General features: G+C 42.3%; 1 protein-coding gene across 1 annotated transcript in view; it reads left to right on the forward strand.

Annotated features, from left to right (window-relative positions):
• The window catches only part of CACNA1E (calcium voltage-gated channel subunit alpha1 E), a 683463-nt gene that overhangs the window by 552524 nt on the left and 103241 nt on the right, over positions 1 to 27698 (forward strand). The window contains exons 24-28 of the mRNA XM_061634264.1: positions 4787 to 4955; positions 8303 to 8432; positions 12861 to 12920; positions 15494 to 15600; positions 19207 to 19218. Of these exons, the coding sequence (XP_061490248.1) occupies positions 4787 to 4955; positions 8303 to 8432; positions 12861 to 12920; positions 15494 to 15600; positions 19207 to 19218 (478 nt within the window). The remainder of the gene's footprint in view (positions 1 to 4786; positions 4956 to 8302; positions 8433 to 12860; positions 12921 to 15493; positions 15601 to 19206; positions 19219 to 27698) is intronic.

Consider the following 27698-nt stretch of genomic DNA (forward strand, 5'->3'; position numbering starts at 1 on the left):
TTTAATGTTCCCAAATTCTTCTTGGGCTCAGACCCAAACACACTGCTTTCCCTTCCCTTCCCTGTCAAGCAGCAATGGTGAAGCAACAGCAGTAGCATCCAGGGGCCAGAGAGGACAAAGGTTTTCCTGTTCTCTCCCTTCTTCTCCATCAGCCTGACATGCTGGATAGTTGCATCATGGACTGCAAACCCCAGGGGACCAGGAGCGAAGCTAGTCTCCCAGGGGTTGCTGCAACATTATCAGGAGATACCTGTCAAAACTGGGCATGACAGTGGTGAGCAGAACTGGGTCCACTGCTGAATCACTATAAAGCAGTGCAGGGCCAGGGAGGGTATTTGAAACATAGCGAGACCAGGGTGGGGCGGGGCTAGGAAGCTATATCCTTCCACCTCCCATTCATTCCCCAAAATGTGATTTAAAAAAAACACATTCTCCTGGTGTGACTCTGTGAATCTCACTTGGGGAAAGTAATCTCACTGGAGAAAAACATGGCTAAAACCAAGCCATGTTTTTCTCTCAGAGAAGGGTTTAGCTCCCTCTTCCCACTCATGCAATATTTTAAATTGCCCCCCACCCTGTCCCCATGCATTATCAGAAATCCTGCTGTCATATCTAGTTGCACCCCAAATCTTGGAGACAAAAGATGGAAGACCCAATCTCTTGGCTTTGTAGGCAAAATGCCCCTCAACAGCAAACTCCATCCATCAATTTTATTGTCCAGCCATAGAACAAGTAAGTAAAAGGGCTGCTGCAAGCTTACTTTCAAGCAAGGGAAGACAAGAATGCAATGCTACTAAAATTTGCTTATGTAAATTCAACAAGTGTCAAGTCCTACAAACTCTTCCGTCTCAGTGATATTTTCTAGTATATTTCCAGAACAAGTATCTCTCTCTGATGAGTGCTTTTTGCCCATGCTTGCTTTTAAAATTTGATACCAAATTTAAATGACTTGAAGCACATGGTTTAGCCATAGGCCATAACAATATGGCAATTTAGAAAGGAAGTGTTGGTAGCCACAGTGGGCACAAGCACTTTCTTTCTTAATGCTTTACTGATATAATATATTCACAAGCTGTTGGCCAATTTGGGGGCCCCTGATCCTTCTAGGTTAATCACAGAGGGCGGATAGTTCCCCAGAACACCAACTACATGTCATGTTCCCCTTCCTCTCCCTCATAATGCGCAGCAATAGAAACCTATGATATAACATTAAGAGTTGTGGATTTCCCTGCCCACCATGATCCACATAATCTGCTGTCATAGGTGGAGTGGGGGAAACGTGATGTTATGTCATATTGCAGGTTTCTCTTTTTGCAAGTTTTGGAGAGGAGGAAAACTTGACTTACCGTTGTTGATTTATTAGTTCTTGTTTGTTGTCTAGTTCAGGGTTGTTGTCTTGTTCTATTCATAGAATCATAGAGTTGGAAGGGGTCTATAAAGGCCATCAAGTCCAACCCCCTGCTGAACAGTAATCCAAATTAAAGCATACCAGACAGGTGGCTGTCCAGCTGCCTCTTGAATGCCTCCAGTGTTGGAGAGCCCACCATCTCCCTAGGCAATTGGTTCCATTGTAGTACCACTCTAACAGTCAGGAAGTTTTTACTGATGTTCAGTCGAAATCTGGCTTGCTGTAACTTGAGCCCTTTATTCCATGTCCTGCACTCTGGGATGTTCGAGAAGAGATCCTGGCCCTCCTCTTCTCAAGGCTAAACATGCCCAGTTCTTTTGGTCTGTCCTCATAGTGCTTTGTTTCCAGTCCCCTAATCTTCTTGGTTGCCTTCCTCTGAACCTATTCCTGTTTGTCTGCAACCTTTTTAAAGTGTCCAGAATTGGACACAGTACTCAAGATTAGGCCTAACCAGTGCCAAATAGAGGGGAACCAATACTTCACACCATTTGGAAACTATGCTTTTGTTAACGCAGCCTAAAATAGCATTTGTCTTTTTTGCAGCCACTTCACACTATTGGCTCATATTCAGCTTGTGATCAACAAAAATCCAAAGATCCTTCTCACCTGTAGTACTGCTGAGCCAAGTATCCTCCATCTTATAACTGCATTTGGTTTCTTTTTCCTAGGTGTAGAGCTTTGCACTTATCCCTGTTAAATTTCATTCTGTTGTCTTCAGCCCAATGCTCCAGCCTATCAAGATCCCTTTGAATTTTGTTTCTGTCTTCCAAGGTATTAGCTACTCCTCCCAATTTTGTATCATCTGCAAATTCGATAAGCATATTCAAAGTGTGTTTCCCTTTCCTCTTGAATAAATCACATATGATGCTGCCTTACATTGGTTGCATTTGGACATAATGCTGAACTATAGTTTAGTGTTATGAGAATGTGCCACAGAAAGCCTCGGGGTCATAATTTTGTCCCTCCCCTGGTGTAGCCACAAGGAGAAGATCAAAAATGTCTGCTTTCTTTTTAAATTAACCACACTTTAGTATGTATTCTGAACCCTAAATTGTGGCTAATCTTCACTACTGTATGTTTTGTTGAAACAAGTCAGCTATGGTTTGAAGTTGCCTTGTTTCAAAAAATCATAGTTATGATTAACCTCAGTTTGTTCGGTTTTGATGAACCTAAGCTAAGTCTAATCTAAAATGGATGTGAAAGCTGTCCAACTCCACCTTGTGGCCATACTGGAGGAGAAAGAATGAGGGGGAGCATGCGAGTCAGAGGCTTGCTGTGGCTCATTCTTGCAATGCTAAACCATAGTTTAGTGTTACTTCTATACAAGGCTCCTAAATCAGAAAGTTGGTCTATGTAGTCCAGCGCTGCCTGTTCTAACAGGTACCAGCTTCCTAAGAGGTGGCTTTCTTAGCCCATCCTTTTTTGGGAGCTGGAAGTGCTGGGGGTTGAACTTAGGCCCTTCTGATATGCAAATCATGTGTTTTGTCTCTGAGCTCTGGCCTGTCCCAACTCTTCATGTAGTTTTTTTTCACTAGCCAGTCTTCAGTTCCATTCTACACCTATCCCTAGTTCATATCTTCTTCCTGCTTGTTTTTTGTTTGCTCCCCCCTTTTCCATTCTTTCACTTTTTGTCTTCCTGTTTCTAAATCTTTGGTAAAATATCCCATGAGTAGTTTCTTCTCCAAATATGTTCTTATAGTGATGGGCAACAGTAGACCTTCATTCAAAGGACTGGCAACTTTCAACACTAATTCTTGAAGACTAGGAATAAGTGATTTAAACAGAATTTATTGATGTAATTTCTGTACTGTAATAAACTTTTTTTGAAAACTGCAAGAGCAGCTGCTCAGTTTGTCCTAATTAAAGACAGAAGAGTTCTGTGTAGCTCAAATACTTGCTGCCTTTCCTTACCAATGCAGTTTATCCAGCAATAGACACCATCTAAATAATTTGGGAGCTGATCAGTCAACTTCTCAATGTAGATATCCTAGATCTGGCAGCTGTCAGAGACAGGCTACACAACCCAAAGGATTGTTCTTTAACATTCAGCCCAATTGCATTCTCCTATCATTCACAAAGACCCGGAAGAGCATTCTTCTTCATCTTCAAGGTGACAGATTTTAAATGTGGATATTAATTAATTAGCACAGCTGAAAAGTGCCTTGTTAGAGTCGCTTCTGTCTCCCTGTCTCTGTGCTTGACAGCCTCTCATGCTCTCTCCCTTTTTCATCTCCTTTTAATCTTTCTTTAACAAACTGCAGAACCAGGAGGTGAGAATGTAAAACAGCAATCCCCTGCTCGCACCTTTTCTGTAGAAATGACATCCCAACCTCCCAATTCATAGGTTTTGGGTTTGCACTGCCACATGCTGTGATTCTGCAGGCAGCGCAGGAAAAGTGCAGTATTTGTGATTGGCTGCACATACCATTCAGCTTTTATTTTATATTTTATGTTAAAGAATAAGTTATTAGCCCTTAAGTTGAGATGAATGAGAAGAGATTTTCCACCTTGGGCCATACTTCTACACCTAGTCCAGGGAAGCAAAGGGGATAATAAGATTCTACTCACTTCTCAGCAGGACAATATAGGCAACCATTTCACCAAGTGGTTATGCAAGCACCATGGATTCACCCACAGTGTGTGGGCAAAGCCTGTATAAATCTCAGAAACTGTAATAGTGGCTGAATGAAATGTCAAGTAGTTGGGAACACAGCTTCGTTGCTTTGCAGAGCTCCTTTTTCTTCCCATGACTAGCAAGACCAGAATATCTTATGCAAAATAGTAACCATTGCAGAATACATTATGCAAATTACAGGTTACAGAATTCATTTTCTTGGCCCAGAATTTGAATTGCCAGTGTGCAGAATGTTATTGTTAATATTTTTAGCATAGAATCATCACGGCACTAGGCTTTGCAGCTGTCCATCACCCAATTCTTGCTCAGTTTATGCAAGCAGTAATTTGGGGTATGAATATATATTCAAGGAAAAGAAGATTTTAGTTCTCCGCCATCAGAACTCTCTTAGTTCTCCCAGCAGCAGCAGCACAAAGCCTTGTATCCCCTGAATTCTAATTCCCAATTGTAATCAAGTTTTAAGTAACTGCAGCAGTGTTTGCCCATATTTTCCCCTCCTTGTTTCTCCTTCCCTCCCTCTCTTGTTTTCCTATGCCTTGGGACTGTAAACTCCTTGGGAGCAGGGACATCTCTATATTGCCTATGTAAACTGATGGTGTGGTATGAATAAATAAATAATCATCCTAGGTCAGCTAAATAATACATTCATCCCATTGTCTTCCTTCAGCTCTGGTACTGAGGGCTTTTTCACTGTGTAACCTCTTCACCAGCAAGAGCAGTAACAAGACTTGTTCACTTTATAGTTAGCAACAAGACAGATGGAGAGGCCAGCCCTTTGAAAGAGGCAGAGACAAAGGAAGAGGAGGAAGTGGGGGCAGAAAAGAAGAAGAAGCGGAAGAAAGAGAAAAGCTCTGAGACGGGCAAACCAATGGTGCCACACAGCTCGATGTTCATCTTCAGCACCACAAACCCGTGAGATATATCACCTTCATTTTTCCACTTGAACTGCATAATACATTGGTTTTTCAAACTGTGTTTCAGGAAACCCTGTTCCTTGGAAGTTTGTCATGTGTTCTACACTGAGAAGATGAGGGATGGCAGACAAGCTTCCCTTAAGTACAGCCTGCCCGTTGCTGTCGATCTTCCCTTACAGGGTGTGTCCATAGGATGCAGTGTGGCCTAAAGTGCATTCTTGGTTATGTGGAGAGACAGGCCCAGCAAGTCTGGCCAGAACCCTGCATAAATTGAATGTTCCCCTGTAAAAGAGCCCAAGTATCTTTGGCAACATGTCAGGGTTCCACAGAAGACAGGTTGATTTGGATAGGGCTCCCCATAGGTGGACAATCTGGGAACCACTGGCCTAGTTGGCTAGGGGATTTTCGTGAGTGAAATGGGATCAATGAGCTGGTTTGATATAAGGGTGGGAGATCTGCCTTTGAATCACCTAGGTGTGGGAAATGTCATTCTTCCAAAAACTAGCATCATTTCAGTAAATATCTGTAATATTCCAATGCCCCAGCCAAGTGCTGGAATGGATGCTGTTTCAAGAGTTGTTTTAGACCCTTTATAGCAGGCATAGAATAAGGAAGGCCCATAGCTAAGTGGTAGAGCACATGCTACATGCTGAAAGTCCTTAGTTCAGTCCCTGGGATCTCCAGTTAAAAGGATCCAGTTGCAGATGATGTGAAAGACCCTCTGCTAGACTCTGGAGAACAGCTGCCAGTCAAATAAAGCAATACTGGATTAGACAGACAAATAAACTGATCTGGTATAAGGCCACTTCCTGTGTTCCCTCCTGTGAATAATAACAGAGAATATCTGACTACTGATCTGTTAAACCATTTTTTAAAAATTAGCATTATGATATTAGTGTTAATACCACTATTACATCATATTACAGAACTTTAATATCATTATAGAATTACGGTGTTATAGTGCTGTACCTGTCTTTCATTTTTAAAAAATGGGGAAACTGTTTTATTTATTTATTTATTTATTTATTTATTGCATTTGTATACCGCCCCATAGCTGAAGGTCTCTGGGCGGTTTACAACAATTGAAAACATTAAAAACAAATATACAAATTTAAAAACACATTTTTAAAAAGCAATTTAAAACACGTGCTAAAATGCCTGGGGAAAATGTCTGGTGCCGAAAAGATAATAGTGTTGGTGCCAGGTGCACCTCGTCAGGAGATCATTCCATAATTTGGGGGCCACCACAGAGAAGGCCCTCTCCCTGGGCCTTTGATGTTGAGCTTAGTGTACGGGTGGGTTCGTGTCGGAAGAGGCGTTCCATCAGGTAATTAAAAGACTGGTTTAAATGAAATAAATGGTGTCATGAAATGGCATCAGCAAGAAGGTTGGAGTGAATGTTTGCTGAGCCTGAAATGGCCCGACCACAGCAGCTATGTCATGCCCGCTGGTGCGGGTGGGACCTAGCAGTTTGTATACAAAGCAAAAGTGCAATACTCCTGGTAGTGTGGAAAGTCAATTTCAAATCCAGAACAACCCTACTGAAGTCAATGGAGCAGAAACTGACGTTATATGGCCAGTTGCTCCTACAACATAGGACAGCAAATACATTGTGATAAATTGTGTCTTGTACTTGTACTGGAGGAACCTAGGTTCAGATTATTGCTCAGCTATTAAAGTTGCTTTGATTGAATTGCCTTCTCATCTTACCTTACAAAGTTGTTACGAAGATAAAATAGGATGTCCCCATATATACCTCTAATGTCCTTTGAGGAAAGGCTGGGTGCTATGTTGATAAACTTTGCAATTATTTGTAATCATCCCCATAATGAGACCCAACGGAAACAAAAGCTTTCCCATGCTGAGTGGACAGGTCTGGAGGGGAATTGTAAATATGTTTGGCTGAACATGCTTACAGTCCTCCTTGTAAATGGGAACCCTGTATGATCAGAGATCCCAATTGCAGGAAGGATTGTAAGTGTGTTACACTGAACATGCTTACAGTCCTCCTTCAGATCTTTCTACTCAGTGCAGCAATGTCAGGGGTGAAAGGAGGCAGGTCCAGCACACATGCTCCCCACGCTCTCTACATTGAAAAGGCATTCAGTTATGTGAATATATTTTTGGCTCCTTAGCCACATAGTGGAAGGCAAATCCATGTTATGGCAGCAGCGGGCAACCAAATATGTGCTGTTGGAGTCTTAGAAGAGCAAACTCCACAGGAACTGCCATCTCATTGGAGAATGCTGTTGCGTAACTCACCCTGCAAAATTCAACATAAATCCAAGTACTCCACCTTAACTTGATTCTTGATTGTGCTGCTTGCAGGCTTCCTAAGAAAGATTTAATTCGTCTTGGAGCCAGATTATTTGTTGTTGTTGTTGTTATTATTATTATTATTATTAAATTTATTTCTACGCCGCCTTTTGACCAATGGTCCTCAAGGTGGCTTACAAAAAAATAGGCACAAGCATAAAAATACATCAATGAAGGCAATACAATTTACAAAAATTAAATAACAAATATCATTATTAAAAAACAACAATTACAACTTACACCCCTGCAGCTGGTGCTGGACTGGATTGGATGTATGCATTGTCACCTATTCCCACAAATGGAACCTGAGAAACAGTGAACAGTCTCCTATGCCATGAATAACATCAGAAGTGGACAGGACAGAGTCATTGCAGTTGTGAGGAGTTGCTGGCACATTCAGTTGGAATCAGCATGAATTTCCAGGAGTCTTCTGATAGTGCTGTTGAAATCTTAGTGCCACTTGCAGCAGCTGCATGGCGTGGGTGGAGGAAGGGCCCAGGCCTTCTCTCACAGAGAAATGTGTTTAAGAAGAGCTGGTGTGTTGTAGTGCCTAGCAATGTAAGCCGGGAAGTCTGCTAGGTCAAATCTTAACTTCAGCAATGAAAGCAATGTAGGCAAGCCACACTGTCATTCCAGCCAGCCAGCTGCTCTGTGGGAATGGCTGCACTAGGGACCATGCCCTGGTTGAAGTTTTAATTTATTTATTAGCTGCTGCAATTATGTTCATTGCTAGGTCTGCTCCTATGGGCCAGCCTAGACACAACTAACAAGTCAGTGAATGTATTTTATGGGTTTAAATTTTTTTAAAAATAAATTGCAGATATAGATTGCGACCCTGGGTGTATGGGACTTCCATCCTCTGCCCTCCCACAGTGTTCCTGACGCTATTTGCATCAGTAGGAATTGGCACCAATGAGAGAATGTATCTGAAGTGCTTTGAATGCTAAATAAATGCCAAATATACTGGTATACTCTGGCAGTATTTTAAACTACCATTGCAGTGACCGCTTTGTGTTCTTTCTCTGACAGAATCCGAAGAGCCTGCCATTACATTGTCAACCTGCGCTATTTTGAGATGTGCATTCTTCTGGTGATTGCAGCAAGCAGCATTGCCTTGGCAGCAGAGGATCCCGTCCTGACCAACTCAGATAGGAATAAAGTGATTACTCTGGGGGTTTGGGGTTTGTTGTTGTTGTTGTTGTACAATTCTGCCCCACTGTGAGGTCCTAACGTAAATGACCCCCAGTTCTCACAGCTGCATGTCCACTTAACTGTCCATTATAGAACTGGGCCACACAGAATCACAGGAGACTTGCATGAGTCTGCTCTTGTTTGCCTGTACCATTGCAGACTGCAGTTGAAGTTTACATGTTTGAGTGTTCATATATACATTATATTTTTCTCTAGATCTAGATCCATACAGACACAGGAATTTAAGAGAGAGGTTTTATCCTAACCGTCTCCCTGACAAAGTAGTATCTTATGTGCAGGGAGTTTGGATGTTACAGTTCAAGAAAAATTGTGCCACATTATTCTTCTGATTGCAAAAGGCAGAAAAGTGAGTTTTAGGCAGCTGAAATGATAGGATAGATCCCCACAGTGCTCTTTGCTATTCTGTTGACAAAGCCACTCACATTTACAGCCCTCCCCACAACAGTTAGACGTTCTACACAAAGGTGCAAAAGCTTGCCTTGATCCTCTGATCTTCTAATCTTGATGGTGGCTCAGAGTTGGAAATCCTCACAAGACCAACTTCCATGTGGATCAAACCATGGCGTGATTGCTGATATCACTGCATGGTGGGAGGAGGGCAGCTGTATAAATCCATCCTAAGGCAGCATTTATGAGAAGAGATGGCTGATCCTGATATTACACACTGGTTAAATACCACACTGAACTCTTTTGGAGTGAAGCTTGTCCACCGCCAGTGCAGATTTGAGTCATTCTCTCTGAAACAAAAGAGAGATGGAGTGTTGAAATCATTCTTGTAAGCCACACTGTGACTCTGAGCCCTCACAGTGTGCAGGAGAAGATGGGGGTGATGGGAAGAACCATGAAGCAATTATTAACCAAAACTAAGTTGTCTCAAGCAACAAAACAGGAACAGGGGGAAAGACACAAAGAAAGAAAAGTAAATAGAACCTGGGAATGCTGAGAGCAAGAAACGGGGAAGGGTGTGTATCTTATTTTAACTTCTTTTACTGCAGGAGTTTGCAGCTTCTGACACTGTATTTTGAACATTAAAAACCAGCATTTGTCCTGCTGAGGCACTTAATGCTCAGTCTCAGCTTCCTATTTCCAATTCGATGAATAGTTTTCTCTGGTCCCAAAGGCAGTAATTAGTTAGCCATTGTGAGCAGCAAATTAGCTTGGAGGGGGAAATGATACTGTTCATGCCAGGGGTTTTATATAGAAATTGGGAAGTCACAGTAATGCTGATTCCTAAAACAGAGACTTCTGTGGGTCATCTGTTCCTAGACACAAGAAGAACCAGGCTTTAAACAAAACAAAAACCCAAAAGCAGCATTTCTCAGCTTGATGACAAGTGGGCCTAAAAGGAGATGCATGTGGTGTGTGTGGGCTACATTTTTGGTAGTTCCATGTCATGCCTGTGTAAAAGCTCTGCAATGATATCTGCAGGAGGGTGTGAGAGGGAAAGCCAGGCTGTAGGTGGCAACAGCATAATTTGATGAGGCAGGAAGCTAAGGGCAAACAGGCAGGGAAAAGGCAAACAGACCAGATGAAGCACAGTAAGGGAAGTAAGAGTGCAAGGAGGGTCACAGCAGACTGAAGGCAAGGAATATAAAGTAGCACGAGAGTCTTAAGATGCAGCCAGAGATAGGGGATTCTTGACTGCCAGCTAGGGTTGCCAACTTTTGAACCAGTTTCTGTAGGTTTCCCTTTAATAGCCCTTTGATGGAGTGCAGCAATCAGCCATTGATTATGTTTAGCTCCATCACATGACAAGCTTCACTTACAGCAGGGGTAGAAACGCTGGTGCCTTCCGGAAGTTGTTAGATTACAACTCCGATCATCCCTGACTGTGCCTGTGCTCATGGAAGTGGAAGTTCCACAACATCTGGAAGACCACAAGTTCCCACCACTGAGCTACACATTTCTCTGCATATCAATGAAAGAAAGCGGCTGAGCCTTCTTAGGCCCATTTTTAATCCTATTGTTAGCCACATCTTCCTGCTGCCTTTGACAGGGGCTATTAAGACGCTGGAGCCAAGGAAGCTCAAGCGGGCCTGTTTTCCATAGCAGGGTAAGGCCAAGCAGTGATTCCTAACTCGGGCCTTCATTTCTGTTCTTCCTCCTTTGACGCAAGAATTTGGGCTGCTGTTCCTTCATAATTTTTATAAAAAAAGGTAAAGGTGTCCCCGCACTTACAGTGCAAGTCGTTTCCGACTCTTAGGCTGATGTCTTGCGACGTTTACTAGGCAGACCATCTATATGGGGTGGGATTGCCAGTTCCTTCCCCGGCCTTTCTTTACCCCCAGCATATGCCGGGTACTCATTTTACCGACCACGGATGGATGGTAGGCTGAGTGGACCTCGACCCCTTTTACCGGAGATTTGACTTCCTCCTTCCGTTGAAATCGAACTCTGGCCGTGAGCAGAGCTTTGGCTGCATTACCGCCGCTTACCACTCTGCGCCACGGAGGATAATTTTTATAGATATGTCATATTTTAGGAGCTCTGTCTGTAATAAAAAAATAAAAAATAATATGACAGTGTTTGTCCATATTTCCCGTGGAAGTAAAAAATGTGGGAATAAATTTAAATCATCCCTGCCTTCAGTTTCTCAAAAATATGTCTTGGAGGAGAAAAGAGCTTCTGAAGGCAACAAAAAGCAGCCGCCAGATTAAATTCAAAAGGAAGAACTTAGAATGGATACGTTGTTTTGTGAAAAAGTAATGCCCCGCACTATTCAGTTTGATGTAGCTCATGTCAGAAAATAGAATGGAATTGTTGTGATGACTAAGGAGCCATAATGACCAATAGGAGTTAGTGACCTGTTTATCAACACCAGATATGATAATTAATTAATAAATGGGAAAATGTGCCAAAGTAGCTATGCCTCGTATGACTGATTCCAGTAAACCACCTGATGCCCTATGCATTTTGCCCTGCAGACAAGATGAATAGGTGGGGCACAATCTAGCTGGGGTTAAACACTTAAAAGTCACATTGGTTTCAATGAGAAAGCTAAACTTTTCTTCTGATGAAAGCAAAAGGAGGTAAAAGTGACTGATTGCATCCACAAATTATCCATAGTTTGCCAGGCCATATTAAAGGTGGCAAGTCTAGCAAGAATTCCTCATGAAACAACTAGGCAACAGCCTACTTTTCTCAAAGAGACAAAATCACCATTCTTATTGCACTTTTGGATTGATCCAAAATTGAACTGGATTTCTACTTTAATTTCCAATGCAAAGTATGTAAGTTTTCACCATAGAGACGCCAAGAGATAATGTGACACACTACTGTGTACCTACAGAGACCCATAGCTAATGGCAGCTTTTAGTTTTTGCCAGAGGTTCAGGCTTCATGTTACTCCAGTCTTTTTCTATCATGATGGTTTTGCCAGGCTTAAGGTAACTGTACTTGTATTGCTGTATTTACATAGTGGTTCTGAAATCATTGTAAATCAAGACCATCTAATCATAGTGCATCATGCTTCCCTTCTCTCTTTCCTGCCCATGCGCACAATGCTCCTGGGCATTATTCACCCCACATCCAGAGATGTTTCTAGAAGGTGTGCTTAACTGTGGACCTATAGTGAAGGTTGCACTGATTGTTGTCTTTATCTATTATGCATTTTAGCATTTAAAATTTGTTCCCAGAACCTTCACACAAGTAAAGCAATATAGATCAACCTCCCACACTCGTATCCTACAAATGTTTTGGACCAGGGGTAGTCAACGTTCATATGTTCCTGGAGTACAGTTTGGATCATCCTGGACCACTGGCCATGCTGGCGGGAGGTTGGTGGGAGATGGAGTTCAACAACATCTGGAGGGCATCATGTTAGCTACCCTCTTTTAGACTATAACTCCCAACAGGGCTCATGGTTGTTGTAGTTCAAAACATCTGGCGGGCACCAGGTTGGGGAATGCTGACATGACATCTTATGGCACCTTCATATTCCTTACTGCATAAGCTTTTGTGGACTAGAGTCCTCTTCATGCACCTGCTGAAGTGGACTATACTCCACAAAAACCTCTGCCATCATAATTTTGTTAGTCTTTAAGGTCCCACAAGACTCTTTGTTGTTTTGTTGCAATAGACTAACACAGCTAACTCTCTAGAAAATAGTATTGTAAGTCTGGAGGGAATTTTTCTGCCAAAAAGGAACACATTTATGCATGTAATTTGTTGAAGAAAATTGTGACTACTGTTCTTTGGCATTTTAAAAAGAATATGACAACATGGTGACAAATTTTTGCTTTGAACCATATGATGCTGCTTACCAACATATTTGAAAGTATTCCATCATCTGAAAAGCCCATGCATATCACAGCCGGTAAATATGTGATTGTTTTTGTCAGAAATATATCCTTCAGCCTCTCATTCATCTTTGCAGGTCTTGAGGTATTTTGACTATGTTTTCACTGGCGTGTTCACCTTCGAGATGATTATTAAGGTAAGAGACAAGGGAGGAGTGTTTGCATGAAATCAGTGGAAAGATTTTAGGCTTCATGTTCCTATGCAGTGCTTGCCATCGCTCCTTAATAAAATTATGGCTATGCTTAATATCTAACCTTGATGTTTTCCTGTGTGCTGCCACCTACTGACAGGTAGGAGATCTTCTCAGGGTTGTTCAGCAAGCACTTACTCAATAAAAACAATTCTTTGAGCAGTTAATGGGTCAGCTGCTAGGGCCATCAGTCAAAGGTGTATACTTAGACCTTCCAGGAATTGGGCTGGAGCACCATTCCTTGAGCCACTGCAACTCTTTGATAACCATGGGTCTTTTAGGTCCAAGTAGCTTTAGAGGCCGTTTGACATGCCTCTGCTGACAGCAGTGTGTCCTTGCTGTGAATGGTCCCTGCTCCTTCCTGTTCTTTTTGAAATGTTCACTTCCTGTCAGCAGATTTCATCACTGCCACAAAACACTTCCATGAGCAGTTCATAGACACTATTGCGTGTTCTGTTCCTCCCCCTCTTCCAGCTCTGCTTCCTGCAAGCCTTTTTCTGTCTTTCTGGCCTTGCAGTCCCACGCATTGCTCCTGTTTCCACAACAGCCTTAATGGTCCAGACTGTCTTCTGAGGACTGACTTCAGCCTGTTTTTCTGACCAATGGCTTTGCCTTGGATCCTTATTTGATGCTTGGGCCTCACCTTGTAGGCCAGGCCTAGGAATTTCCGCTGCATCGCCTTTCAGACTGTGTGTACGCAACTACAGACACACACATTCTGTTGTCTTCACTGATTTCTTGACGTGCTGGAGTCCAGTGTATGAAGTCCTCTACAAGTTGGGGGGGGAGGGAGGGAACAAAACAGAAGAGTTTTCTAGAAAAAAGAAGTGGATTTTATCCATGAATAATCACACTTTCTCAGCATTTATTGAGTCTGCCAAAATTAGGCAGGGCAAAAGAAGCAGTGGGTGAGTTGGTGTGATCTCAGTTTACAGTGGCAACTTCTGTGACTTCCTCTTTGTGGGTGGTGAGCGTTGGTCTCAGTGGAACAGAATGTGAAATGGTTTCTCAAGAAGAAAGAGAAAATTGAATACACCCCACTCTTTCTTTCTCTCTGTCTCCCCCTCTCTCTCTTTAGCAGAACCTTTTGCACATCCCTGCCATGTTGCAAATGTCACTCCCACAGAGCAGAGCTTCTAAAATTAGGCTCCAGATTGGCAGTTGGGAAGCTAAATTGGCATTCTGATTTATCATAACTCTCTGTGGGACCGAGGCTTATCTTGTTCAGGGTCCTATAATGAAGCAGAACTTTTTTCTAGGTACCTCTTCAAAATATGTATTTTATTTGGTGTGATAGGAAGAAATGTGAAGCCCTCTCCACATTCCCATACTGATCAGCTGGGTGCTTCCAGGGACGCTTATAACTGGTGTTCAGAGCCATGCAGCTTCTGAATAGATTTCCTTTCTGTTTAATTATCATGTCTGTAAGCTGTTGATAAATATGTCCTCCAAGAATTTGTTATGTCCTTTTTAAAATAAAGTCATAGAAGCTTCTGGCTATCCCCAGCGAGCTGACTCCTTGCACCTAGACTTGGTGGCAGCACATGGTATCGCTTTAAAAAAAATTGTGTCTGGCACTGAAAAGAGAAACAAGGCAACTGCAGTCGCCATCTTCATTAACCCCAACGCCTTTGAGCCCCAGCTCCAACAAATGTTATGTAAAGTATTCAGAGGCATTTGGGGGAAATGGAAGAGAGAGGCAGCAGCCTGACCTGCAGCTCTTCTCAATGCCAGTGAAGAGTGTGGCGGCTAGAGCAGCATTGCTGCATCACCCATTTCCACCACCCTTCTTCTCTATGCCTGCCACTGCCTCCCCTACCCCTGATATGTTCACTTGCAGACCGCACCATGGTGACGCTGTCAGGGCCTGGAGAAGGCACCGTGCTCAGGGACCCCTCAAACCTGGTGTTGGCCCTACTTGCACCTTCTCAGTTGCCATTACAATTTAGTCTGGGGCTCTTCTGGATGGGGGAGGGGGCTTCTAGCACTACCCAAATGTTACTTCTGTTGAATTGCAATTGACTTTCCACACTATACCTTTTATGTCCACATTCTGCTGTTTTCTATCCACACCTCCACTGTAACTTTCGTGATGGGCAATATTTTGAACTCTGGCTGTTTATTTTAATCAATCTTTTAAATTGCTTAAATTAGTGTTAAAACACTTTGCTAACTATTATATTTTAGCTTTAATATATCATGTAATATCACATGACAGAGGGACATAGTGCTGTAATATCATAATGCTATAATTTTAATTTTTTTGTTTTAAAAAATGGTGGCTGCTCTGCAGAATGTGGTTATGTATTGAGGAGCTCCTACTGAACACTGCCCATCGTATCACTATTGATGGATGATACAACTACACTATTTTGTGACTTTTTAAAGTGTTCTAAGTTTCTGAAAACTGTATCTTCCACTTTACTGATTAGGTGTGGAATGTGTTATGTATGTAGCACATTTAGTTTAGCAAAGTGGCACATTTCTTTTCCCATGTCTTGTCTCCATCTTTTCCACAGATGATAGATCAGGGATTAATACTGCAAGATGGCTCCTATTTCCGAGACCTCTGGAACATCCTGGATTTCATTGTGGTGGTTGGAGCACTGATGGCCTTTGCCTTGGCGTAAGTGTCTGCACTTTTAGAACTTTTCTTGTTTGTGTTCAGATCTTCAGCTTTTATATACCGCTTGTGCAGTACAGAGTGGCCCTGCCAATGTAATTCTGACACAGACAGTCCACAGTTTGATATTTAGAGACTGTCAATCCAGCAAGCTTCTTTGTCTCATGTCACCTGTTTGAGACTTATTCATGGGGTGGAGGAATGTTTGTAACGATATAAGGACAGTAGAGAAATTGTGGGAGGGGCGGGGGGGATAATCATACAAAAAAGTGCAGTCTGGAAAGTGAAGCTGGCCATGCCTGCCCTCAGATTGTTGCGGATCTCTCTGTAGGCCTATTTTGCCCTTAGAACAAGTTTGGGGAGCCTTTGGCCCTCCAGATGTTGCTGAGCTACAACTCCCATTAGCCCCAGAAAGCATGGCCAATGGCCAGGTGTGATGGGAATTATAGTTTAGCAACATCTGGAGAGTTAACGATTCCCCACATCTTTCCTAGAACATGTACAATAGTAATATTGAAATGGATACCCAGACACACGTAGTCTGAGCCGCATGTTCATAAACTCCTTACTCCTGCATTCTCTCAGACATCCATCCATCTATTCCCTACACAACCCCACCTTCATTTATCTCATCCACTCACTCCCTAACCTGCCAATCAGCCTGACATTCAGTCATCCATTCATCCCACCACACAACAAGCTCCCCCCTTCTAAGGGTGCCCAATCTTAGTTTTTTAACATGTATATTGTACTTCTGAATTTGGAAATATGATTCAAAATCAAGGCGTTTATGATTTTGGCTTCATTGGTCATGGAGGTGTTAGGTCCAAACCCAACACGCGAGCCGTCACTGTCTCTCTCAGCTCGCATACACCCGGGAAGGTGCGGAGTTGAGCGCAATGATCCACTGCCAGAGGCTATAACAATAATACACACACGCAATATTTACCTTTGCAAAGGGGACCCAGTACCTTCAAGCAAGATGCTATTCAGAAGTGGGAACCCCGTTTATTGAAAGAGCAGAGAGTTATATAGTTTCCCCAAAGATAATAAAACTGGGGAGTTTATGCGTCACTACATTCAAGAAAACTGCTAGTCATTGTCATATCAAAACATTCAAAGTGGGGTGCTTCAGATAAGAAAGCTCTCAGACATTCGGGTTTCTACGAGACAAAGTAACAGTGTAGATAGGAGAAAAGGGGTGCTTTAGAATAACAAAAGAAGGCACATCTTGGTTTCTTCTTAGCTGGGGTTTGCATAAGTATGCGACCTTGAGATAAGCGGTGAGGTCAGGAGAGAACACAAACAGATACTGGGGGAGGAATAACTACAGGCAGAGCCATTAAATCAAAGTAATCACTCAAGTTACAACTTTACACTTGCAGGAATATGTGTGTCAAGGCCTATAAGCATATGAATCAAGTACAGGAATGCTTTTGTGATACTACATGGCAACTTTATATGGGCCACTTTACTACTATGCATATAGATATATGGAGGGAAGTGAAATCCAGCTGAAATAGGCTTTTATTAATCAAGAGCCACTGGAAGGTCACAAGTCAGGTCACAGGGAAATAAACCGATATTAAAATCATATCAAGCCCAACTGCATTTTTTATCCTAACAGTCCCCCCTGTCAGCCCTGATTGAATCACTCATTCAATCAGAAAGCTGAATACCTGGCTTCATTTGTGACTCCCACAATGGTGTTAACGCCATTTCCAGAAAGGCAGATTTTGGCTTCCTAGTAAAAGCAGCCAGAGTTTTGGAAAAGCAATTAGATATTAACTGAATTATATTTGGAATGCATTGAAGGCAACAGCATCCCATTACTAACAACACAACTATGAGCACAACATAAAATAATAGCTTATGCCAACTCGGCCAGTCTGAAAACCAGTCAAACCAGCCATCTAAGGGAGAAGTTTTGCCAATTTTCTCCACATCGTGATAATTTTTTGCTATATTATTCAAATGTTTTACAACATCAGCTTTACTGTCTGTAATGTGGGTACAACATTCATTCCCGATCAACGAGCAAACACCGCCGTGGGAGCTTAATAAAAAATGCAAGGCTAACCGATTTTGCAAAACTACAGTTCTTATTTGCCCCTGTTCATTAGTTAAATCAGAAAATGACACCTCTGATTCATTCATGAACCTTTCAAAAGCCAATGAAAGCTGAACCAAATCATATCAAGCCCAACTGCATTTTTATCCTAACAGTGGTAAGGCTTGTCCCTAAAATCCTGCCAGTTCTCATCTTGCCTGTTTTTTTTCCCTCAGGGCACACATATACTATGAACTTAAACCATTTCAAAATGTGTTTAAATGTTATGGCTTCAAAGATCCTCAAAGAATGGCAGTTTGTGAGAGGTCTGAGAATCCTGTGTTAGGATCCCTAGTTCTCCTGCCCCAAAATACAATGCCTTGGATGACTTGAGTGAAAGTCATGGGGAATAAATGAGTTTAAATATCTTAATGTGTATTTTAATTATGCTGTACATGCAATGCATGTAACAAAACATCAATGGCTTGGTTGTGTTTTGTTTGTAAGGAAAAGCAGTTTCAGGAAGGGGCAATTTGGAGCAAAGAAGCACTTGAGTATATATGTATATAGATCCTCCGTGGCGCAGAGTCATAAGCGGTGGTAACGCAGCCGAAGCTCTGCTCACGGCCGGAGTTCGATTCCAACGGAAGGAGGAAGTCGAATCTCCGGTAAAAGGGGTCGAGGTCCACTCAGCCTTCCATCCATCCGTGGTTGGTAAAATGAGTACCCGGCATATGCTGGGGGGTAAAGAAAGGCCGGGGAAGGAACTGGCAATCCCACCCCATATATACGATCTGCCTAGTAAATGTCGCAAGACGTCACCCTAAGAGTCGGAAACAACTTGCACTATAAGTGTGGGGACACCTTTACCTTTATATACATATATGCTTAACCCCTTACCCCCACATGCTACTTCTCTACTCCAAGCTGTCCCCCTTGAATAATTTTGTGTTTGAACTATGCCATATGTGTCTGCAGCCTGACCTAGTGGTGATCAGGACAGCTTCTGTTGGGATTCCTTGTATTCAGGTGGCATCAGCTTGCCCAATACAATCCTCCATCTGGAAATATACTGAGGGCCTTTGCACGTATCCCTTAGGGCCTAACAGGACATGATGTAGAAGACCTATGATTAGGATATCCTGCAATTGGTTGCTTGTTCTTTACTAATTAGCAGCCAGGCAGCTGCTTTGAAGATCACAGAGCTGCAGCCAGTCACAACTCCCTGATGAATCTACCTATATGAGCCATGTGTTTGCAAGCATATGTTCGATGTATTCAGTCAGCATTTTTAGATATACACTTAATTCTAAAAAAGTATAATGTTAGTAAATAGTATTGAGGCAAGTGGGCTCTGGGGTGGCAAAGTGAGTGGAGTATCAGGATATCAAGGCTGTGAGATGGGATTTTTGCTCTTCTCAGATGCAAATCTTCTTCCAACAGTCTCCTTCTTGTTCCTTTGCTCTCTGGTGATGGCCCATTTCCTGATCTTTTCTGTTTTCTTTCCATCTGTCTATCGATCTGGCTTTGTGACTGTACATCTGGGCCCTTCCCCACAGGAATGCTCTGGGGTAATTATACTTTTTGTTTCTCTTTGGGGAATACAAGCAAGGGAGGTAGGGCTTGAATGGAAGAACCTGGCTTGCTTATCTGTCTGTTACATTACTATCTATCTATATAGACATCTCTTTCATTTGAGAAAAAGTGCTTCGTGCTATCAGAAGGCACAATGTAACTGCTACTCGGACTTCTTCACAGTATTTATTCTAGGACATGCTCTGACTCTTATATGCTTTCTGGGGACTATATAATTATGAAGCTTTCTGTGCCAAAATCCACATTCATATTGGTGCTGGAGTATTGCTCAGCCAACATCAGGCAGGCAGGGTCTTATTTCATATGGTCCTTTTAAAAAAAATTAACCTGACCACTTCCTGCTATTTTTAAGAAACTGTCATACTCAGAATTTTCAAAACAACCTTATGGAGGTGTGTAAATAACTGTTAATCTCAAAACTTTGTGGAAAAGGAGGAGCGAGAGGGCCCAGGTGAGGGGTGACACCCTCCCCCGGGATGCAGATGCCATAGAATGTTTAAATCATCATTTACTAACATGGCCATTGTATAAAAAGATCAGATTGAAGTGGACTTTGGATAGTCTCAGTTCAAGAATGACATTTGGCTTTTGCAGAAGAAAACTAATGTGTTTGGGAGTGATTACTGTGTTGCATATAATATGGCAGTTATTGTCCATCTGGTTAGTAATTTTAGAGCTAAATTTCTGAAAATTATCACCATTCCTTGTCATTGTGATGACTTCTGAAGATATTTTAACGATGTACATACAGTATAATAGGCTTTTTTAAATGCAGTATTGTTCTTTATTTCTATTACGTTGTAAAGGCAAATTTCCAAATCAGCAGTAACTGAACTTGAACTTGCTAAGTAAGGCTGTGAGCATACTAGTCACCTACAGCAAAGCGTTTCCATTGGCCATATCTGGAGGGGGAACATGTTGATCTGCTGCAAAATGTCTTTAAAGCAGATTTTAAAAAATGCACTCGAGCTGATCCCATCAGGTTTTACTGCAAGAAGGGGCGGCGTCTGACTAGCGTTGTATGTCCCCATTTTCAGAAAAAAGAGGTGGAACTGGTACTGGTAGAACAGTAAGTGTATCTCTTCCCTCACATATTTCTTCCCAAGATTTCCAGCTCTAAGGCTGCTATTTCAGGTTTCATTTCAAAGGCAATTCAGAAACCACTTTCCTGCGAAGCTGCTGAACGCTGGGAGACTTTGGTAATATTCAGCGACGGCCACTGAGTGGCTGCCTGGGGAAGCCCACAGCCTTAAAGGAGACAGCAGCCAAGGCAGGCTTTCCTTCCCCTCAGCTGTTTCAGTACTGTCTTAGGTACCAGCACCTCACCAACGGCACTCACAGCTTCAAACAGGAAAAACAACATATCTCACTTGCCAATCTGGTGACCTTATCTTGGATACATTCAGTATTAAATTGGAAAACTACACTGTTTCTGATCCAACTAAACTTAGTGATGGGTAAATCCCATTGACTTATTTAGTTATTCAAAAGATTAATGCCATACTGTTCGATAAAAGATGATGGTAGCTTGCAACACTGTGAAAAGCTGTCTCTCCTTGGGGCATAGAGTCATCAGAGCCCAGTCCTCTCCTCACTTAGTACAGAGAGCAGAGGACCTGGAATTCTCCCTCTCTTTATACAGATTTAGGAAAGTAAGCTCAACACTGACAGCTACCCCCATCTCTTAATTGCCTAACACAGGGATGGGGAACCTCCAGCCCACAAGCCAATCTCGGTCTGCCAGGCCTCCCTGTTTAGTCCACAAGGTGGGTCTGGGGAACCCGTGCCTACCTGCTGCATACATGGTGTTAGGTGTGGGGCAGGTATGGGTGGAGCTTCAAAGGAACAATTGGGAGCTTAAAGTAGGCTCCCAATGTTCCTTTGCTGGAGCAAGGTGTGCCTTACTCAAGGAAGGGGAAATGGTTTCCATTCAATTAAAAAAAAACCCTTCTCCTTCCCAGCACTGCTGTTTGAAGATGCCCCTCTCTGCGGTGGAAAGGAGCCGTGCAAGGGATCTTGATAGGTGGGCGAAACAACCCGTCTGTCCATCATGTGGCACCACAGTGACATTGTGTGACTGATGGGTGGGTTCTGGTTCCTGGAGCCAAATGATTTCCCCACCCCTGATCTAACAGCTTTTGATGACTTCACAAAAAGTAATACCCCGCTGATACACTCCTCAGCCTACAGTATATTCCTTGCCTGTTCTCAGTTCGTGGCTTGCCACCAGGTGCCCTGTGCTAGGAACTGGAGATCCTGGCCTCCTGCTGTTTTTCTAGGTTCAGCCCCAAGGTGAGAGCTAATTCTGGCACCAGCCCCAGACAGTGTCCAGGCCATCTATACATACTCCCATTAGGATCTGGCCTTCTTCCTGCAGCCTCCACCTCCTCTGTGTCTTCCCTTTTTACTGGCTGCCTCTGCTCTTTATGAGGTGCAGGGAGGAGCATGGGGCCTGCAGCTATCTCACTAAGCAACCCCCAGCTAGAAGTATTTACACCCACTTGGCCAGCTACAGTATGGAGCAGACACAAGTGCCAGCTAGATCCCACCTTCCACAGAAACATTATAGTAAGGCAAAAAATACCCAGCACCCTCCAGCCAGTAGTAGATCTCTTTCCCATTTCTTCAGTCCCAGGGTGACTCCCAGTTGGCACTAGGTGTTTCTCCTGTCAAGAAGAGATGCAAGCTCCATGCAGCTCCCCCTTCTCTGGCCAAGGGCTGAAGGCAGGCTGATCTCTGTGCCATGAAGTTATTTCCAGGCAGGAGAAGGTGCAAGCTCCTAGCGGTTTTGCTCCTCTGGCCAGGGGCAGAGGCTGCTATAACCTTCCCCCTCACTTCTTCATTTCTGAGGACAATTAAGTGGAACTTAATTACAGCTAACATGACCTGGAGTGGCATCAGTGTTGTGTCCATTTGGGGGCAGCATGTTTTCCTCTCCATGGCTAGCAGCTGCCCTGGTGGGGCAATTTTGATTGGAGCCATGTTGCATAGGGAAAGAGTTTGATTCCCCTTTCCTCCGCACCATGGCCCCAATCCAGTTTTACCCCTCCCCCAACCTGCACCTGCTTTTAGTAGATGAAAATAATATGGAGATCTGATAAGTGCTGTCTCATGTAGCATCCGGGTAGGCCAGGTGTAGGGAACCTTTAGCCCTCCAGATGTTGCAGAACTAACAGTTCCATCGGCCCCACCAAGTGTGACCGATGGTCAGAACTGGTGGGGGTTGTAGTTCAGCAACATCTGGAGAGCCAAGGTTCCCCATGCCTGAGTCAGGCCTTCAGCAGGCATCTGCCTCAGGCCGCAGAGTTTGTGTACTGTTAATTGACAGCAAATTTTCATTTATTTTGAAATTATTATTATTATTATTATTAGCGGTGGTGCTGATGGTGGCGAGACTGCAGCTTGATTTAATACCACAGTCAGTCATTCTTGCTCTGTTTCCGTGCACAGAAGCTAACAGAATTCCAAAATTAATGGAGGGCAAATACATTCTCTTGTATCTCATCCTTCTGCAAACAAAATTGACATTGATGCAAGCTAATGAACTCTGTAGGCCAGAGTAACTGTGTGAACCAAACTTCAGGGGAGGATATCCCACACCTTCACCCCTGCCCCCCTCCCCAGCGATTTTGAACTCTGTAAAATCCCTGCTCCTTCCATCCTTCCCGATACCTGAGCTTGATTTTGAGCTTGTAGCTCATCTTCCAAATTTGTTAAAAACTGCTGTTTAAGATGATAGAACATTTTTGTTCTCCATTGCTATAAACAATAGAGATGAAATTGCAGGGAGGTACTTTTTAGGTTACATATTCTCAGAAACATTGTAAATGTGAGACAAGCTAGACAATAGGACAAAATTTCCTACAAAAGCTGTACATTCCCCTTCACTAAAAATTCGTAATAGTTGCTTCTCAGTTTATAATTTAAGGGTACAGGAGCACCCCTGACAACTGTTTCCATATCTGAATACACTTTAGTTCTTCCTTTCTTCTTTTTAGACCTAAGGTTGTTGGCTAATTGCCCAGAGGTGTTGCCTGTCTCTTTAAAATAACCAAAGACAACAGTGGGGTGCATCCCTGTGCCTCCTCCTGCCCCAGTGCCCATCTTTCTCTTCTACCTGCTGCTGCAAGCAAGGGCCAGTGTGTCAAAAAGTGTGCTTAGGGCTGCAACCTTGTTTTATCCCACAATGGGCAAGGAAGGAGGTGAGTGAAGTGACCAGTGGAGGAATAGGTTGTCCTGGAGTTTATAAAGAGACAGGTACCATTCCAGCAAAACCACTGATACTTAAGTCAAATTCAAAGGGACCTTTTCTGATAATGGAGTGGATTTGCAGGAATACTTGCATATCTTCACACTGTGATATTAGAAGTGCCTGCCAGGAATACATGGTAAAACCTAAAAAGATTTTTACAGCCATATATTCAATACAATACAGGGCAATTTTGTATGTTCTCACAAAGTTTTATTTAGTCAGGTATTTAAGGCACAATCCTTCCCCTTCTGTATACACTGCTCACAGCGCTGTGCTCACGAGAGAGGATCCCCTTAGGGCCTTACAGAGCCTTTCCCCTCCTTCCCTTGCCAGCCTTCATCCAGGCAAGAATTGTGCGGGGCGCATTGCAACGTGCCCAGCCACAGTCTTGAACTGGATATCTGTCCATGCCTGCCCTAGAGCAGGGATTACCCGGCATCAGATGTGGCCCTCCAGGCCTCCCTGTCTGACTGTCAATATTCTTCCCAGGCCACACACCCCTCATCAGCTTTGCATCCTCCCGCAGCGTTTTTGCTTGGCTGCAAAGCGTCTTTGAAAGCTTCTTGCTTGCCTGGCTAAATATTAGAGGGGGATGTGTGAAGGTGAAGAAGCTAGCCTACTATACAAAGGTAAAATTTACATTTGTTGTTCTGCCCACTTTTGACTCTGGCCCTGTTCCCCAATGGTGTACGCCCCCCCTCAAAGTTCGTGCAAAAGGGAAAGTGTCCCTCAGGCTGAAAAAAGTTCCCCACTCCTCCTTAAGGGCCCCACCTCCAGGATACTCATGCTTCTAGTAAGGGCAGTCTGCACATAAGGAGCAGGATGACTGATTTCTCATAGGGGGGCTAGAATGGGCCTCCTATTCTTAAAGGGCTGGAGGTGTGAAAGGGGGAAAAACAGAAAAATTGGGGAGGTTTAGGGGGCATTTTTTCAGTGGAAAAATTGGAAATTTGGGGAGACACTGAAAAAAATATTCTACAAAGTATTTTCCTTCAGAATGAGTGAAATGCTTTTAATACAAGGTTTTACTTACTCATCATGTACAGTATGAAAGTGTACATGTAAGACAAACTCCAGCATTAGAGAACTGCCCTATTCTTCCATCCCATCAGTTCCTTCCTTTCTGTTTTTTTCCTCCTTGTTTTACCTGGCTTTTTGAAGTGTTCCCCCAACCTTTCTCTGTAGTTTCAGAACAATTGGAAGGGATATTATTTTATTTGATACATTGATAAATCTGATAAATAAATTGATTTTTATTTTAATTTTTTACTGGTTCCATGGCTTGGGGAAACTATGTTGTCTGAGAACAAATTGGTGTGTGTGTGTGTTCTTATTTGAGAGTAACCTCATCAAGCACACTGCTGGCATGTGGCCCCCAAAAGACGACCCTCAAAGGAATGTAGCCTTCAACTGAAAAAGGCTGCGCAGCTTGGCTATGGATCACATGGTACTGCATATATTTCCATCTAATATCCACCAATCCCCAGGGAGGGAAAACATTTTTTTTTAATCTTATAACTACAAATTTTCTGGAAATATTACATCCTTCATAATAGCCGAGCATGGTATAAGGCTCCCAATGCCATACATGTGACAGGGAATAGATTGTACCATTTGACTTTTGGCATCTTGCTAAATAATGCTTAACTTCTTGCTATCAGTTCAATGGAAAGCCAGGCCTTTCCCTCACTCTTATCCAAACTTTCTGTCTGAACTAGGGATGGATGAGAATTTCATTCAGTTCACATTTCAAGCTGATTCTATCAATTTTGTAATTTCTGAAACAATATACGAACCAACCACACATTCATCCTTTGAAATTCGCACTTATCAGAATTTTGCAATGCAGTTTGTCAATCAATGTTTACAAAAATGCATACATTAGGGGAAAGTGTGCATAAAAATGAATATATGAATAAAATAACATGCAAAAATGCATTATATCTCTTGGCTTTACCTACATCATAGGGTTTGAGAATAAAATCGGCAGGGGGAGAACAATGTTTGAATGTTACCTTGGGCTCCCTGGAGGAAAGGTGGCGTATAAATGTTATAATAAAAAAATAAATCTTGCTATTATATATTGTTTTGATCGTTGTGTTGTATCTATTTTACTTTTTTGTATTTTGCTTTTGTATTAATATTCTTTTCACTGCTTTGGGGGCCTTTGGGCCAAAAAGCGGTATATAAATAAAACACAACATGACATCTCCGATTTACACTGAGATCTGAAGAGGAGGCTAAGTAGGACTTAATGCTTTCTTTTGAGTCCATCAATATAGCAGGCTCTCGTATATGGCAGGCTACAATCCAATTCTGATCAAGAGATGTTATAAGCCAGCCTAAAAATAACACTGGGACAGTCTTTCTCTATTTTGTAACTAATCCAGTTTAAGGTCATAAGTATGGTGGTGCATTGATTTACTGTTTTTAGTTGACTACTTAATGCTTTTTAATCAATTAATTGATTGATTACATTTAAATAAATGTCTGTGCATATTACATACACATAAGGTTGCCAGGTCTCTGGTTTTCACCTGGAGACTCCAGTTTTTGTGGGTCCTCCCAGGATCTCTGGGTAAGTCACATTAATCTCTGGACTCTTCGCTTTCATTTTTTAAAAAATAAGTTTCTAGGTGGTCTGGTTCAAAAGATATAAACCAAACGTCAACCGCCCCTGTAACTTTTGTTAGTACTGGCTGCTCTAATCCCTGCCCTTTCAGGTTTTTAGCCAATAAGTGAAGTCAGGGTTGTGATTGACAAGATTTGTTGACCCCTAGGCAATACCTAACCCCATTTCAAGTTCTGAGAACAGTTTCCTTTTCCAGCTTGTCTCACATCAGGAATTCAGTAAATATATAGCTTTCAGCACCATAAAAAGTACTTTCTCTGTACAGGACTGGGACTTGCTTCTGAGTAAACATTCATAGGATTGCACTACAACAGATCACAGCAGGATCTTGGTGGGCATACACAGTAAACAGTTATAGTTATAATAAATCTGTGCATCCAGGTTTTTTAATTACTTGCAAAAATGGCATATTATACATTTTATCTTTCAATTAATTTTTAACAGAAGTTTTAAGAAGTGTACATGCTGCAGTGTTATACTTTTCTAATTAAGGAGTCAAACAACTTTAAATGTTATTAGAATGTTGAAGAGGGCAGTTTATTTGTCTTATTCATAATCTGTTTTGAAAACATTCTCAATGCAAAGCTTTTCTGAGAGTAAAGCTGCATGCTAATTCCACATACCTGGGAGTTGACCCATTGAATTCAGTAGGACTTACTTTTGAGTAGACATGATTAGGATTGTGCTGAAAATCAGTGGAACTTTTGAATGAACATAGAAAAGGATTGTGTTGTAAACTTTTATTTGGCAGGAAACAAATACTTTAAAAAAATGTTCTGCAATGGCCAACTGGTTCTGACAACAAACTATCATATGTGGTGTGCATATTTTTACATCTCCAGTGTGTGTGTATAATCTTTACAACAACTCTGTGAGGTAGGGTTGGAAACAAAGGCAAATCACAACAAGAACTAAATCCATTTAAAGTCCAATAAAGTCCAAGTATGAAACAGTTGCAAAACAGCTTGAAGTAGCATTACTCTGAATTTTGGGATGGGTGAAATTCCTTATCATTTGACGTTGCTTTCCTGTGCATGCTTCCCTGTTTGGGTAAGCCCCATTGAATACATTGGGACTTGCTTCTGAGTAAATATGCATAGGATTGCACTATAAATATATTTAAGGTTGTTTAAATAATAAACATCTTTGACAGTCATGCTTATATAAATGTTTCTTCATACTATGTCCCAATAAGTATCTGATTTCACACTATGGTTGTACATTATTATTTCCTCTACATTTTAAGTGTACCCTTTTTCATTGGGGTGGTCATGGTTCATGAAGTAGATCCACACAATACATTTAAAGCACATCCAACTTGCATTTAAAGCACATGGCTTCCTCCAAAGAATCCTGGGAAGTGTAGTTTCCCCCTCACACTTATAGTTCCCACCACCCTTAATAAACTACAGTTCACATGATTCTGTGGTGGGATTCATGTGCTTCAAATGTGTGTTGAATGTGCTTTAAATGCATGGTGTGGATCTGCCCTAGTGTGCTGTGCATTCATTAGTGAATTGAAAAAGAACAATTTTAAAAGATACTTGTTTAAACAGGGAAAGGGCTTTAGC

This window comes from Rhineura floridana, chromosome 6 (genome assembly GCF_030035675.1).
Source record: "Rhineura floridana isolate rRhiFlo1 chromosome 6, rRhiFlo1.hap2, whole genome shotgun sequence".
NCBI classification, from domain to species: Eukaryota; Metazoa; Chordata; class Lepidosauria; order Squamata; family Rhineuridae; genus Rhineura; species Rhineura floridana.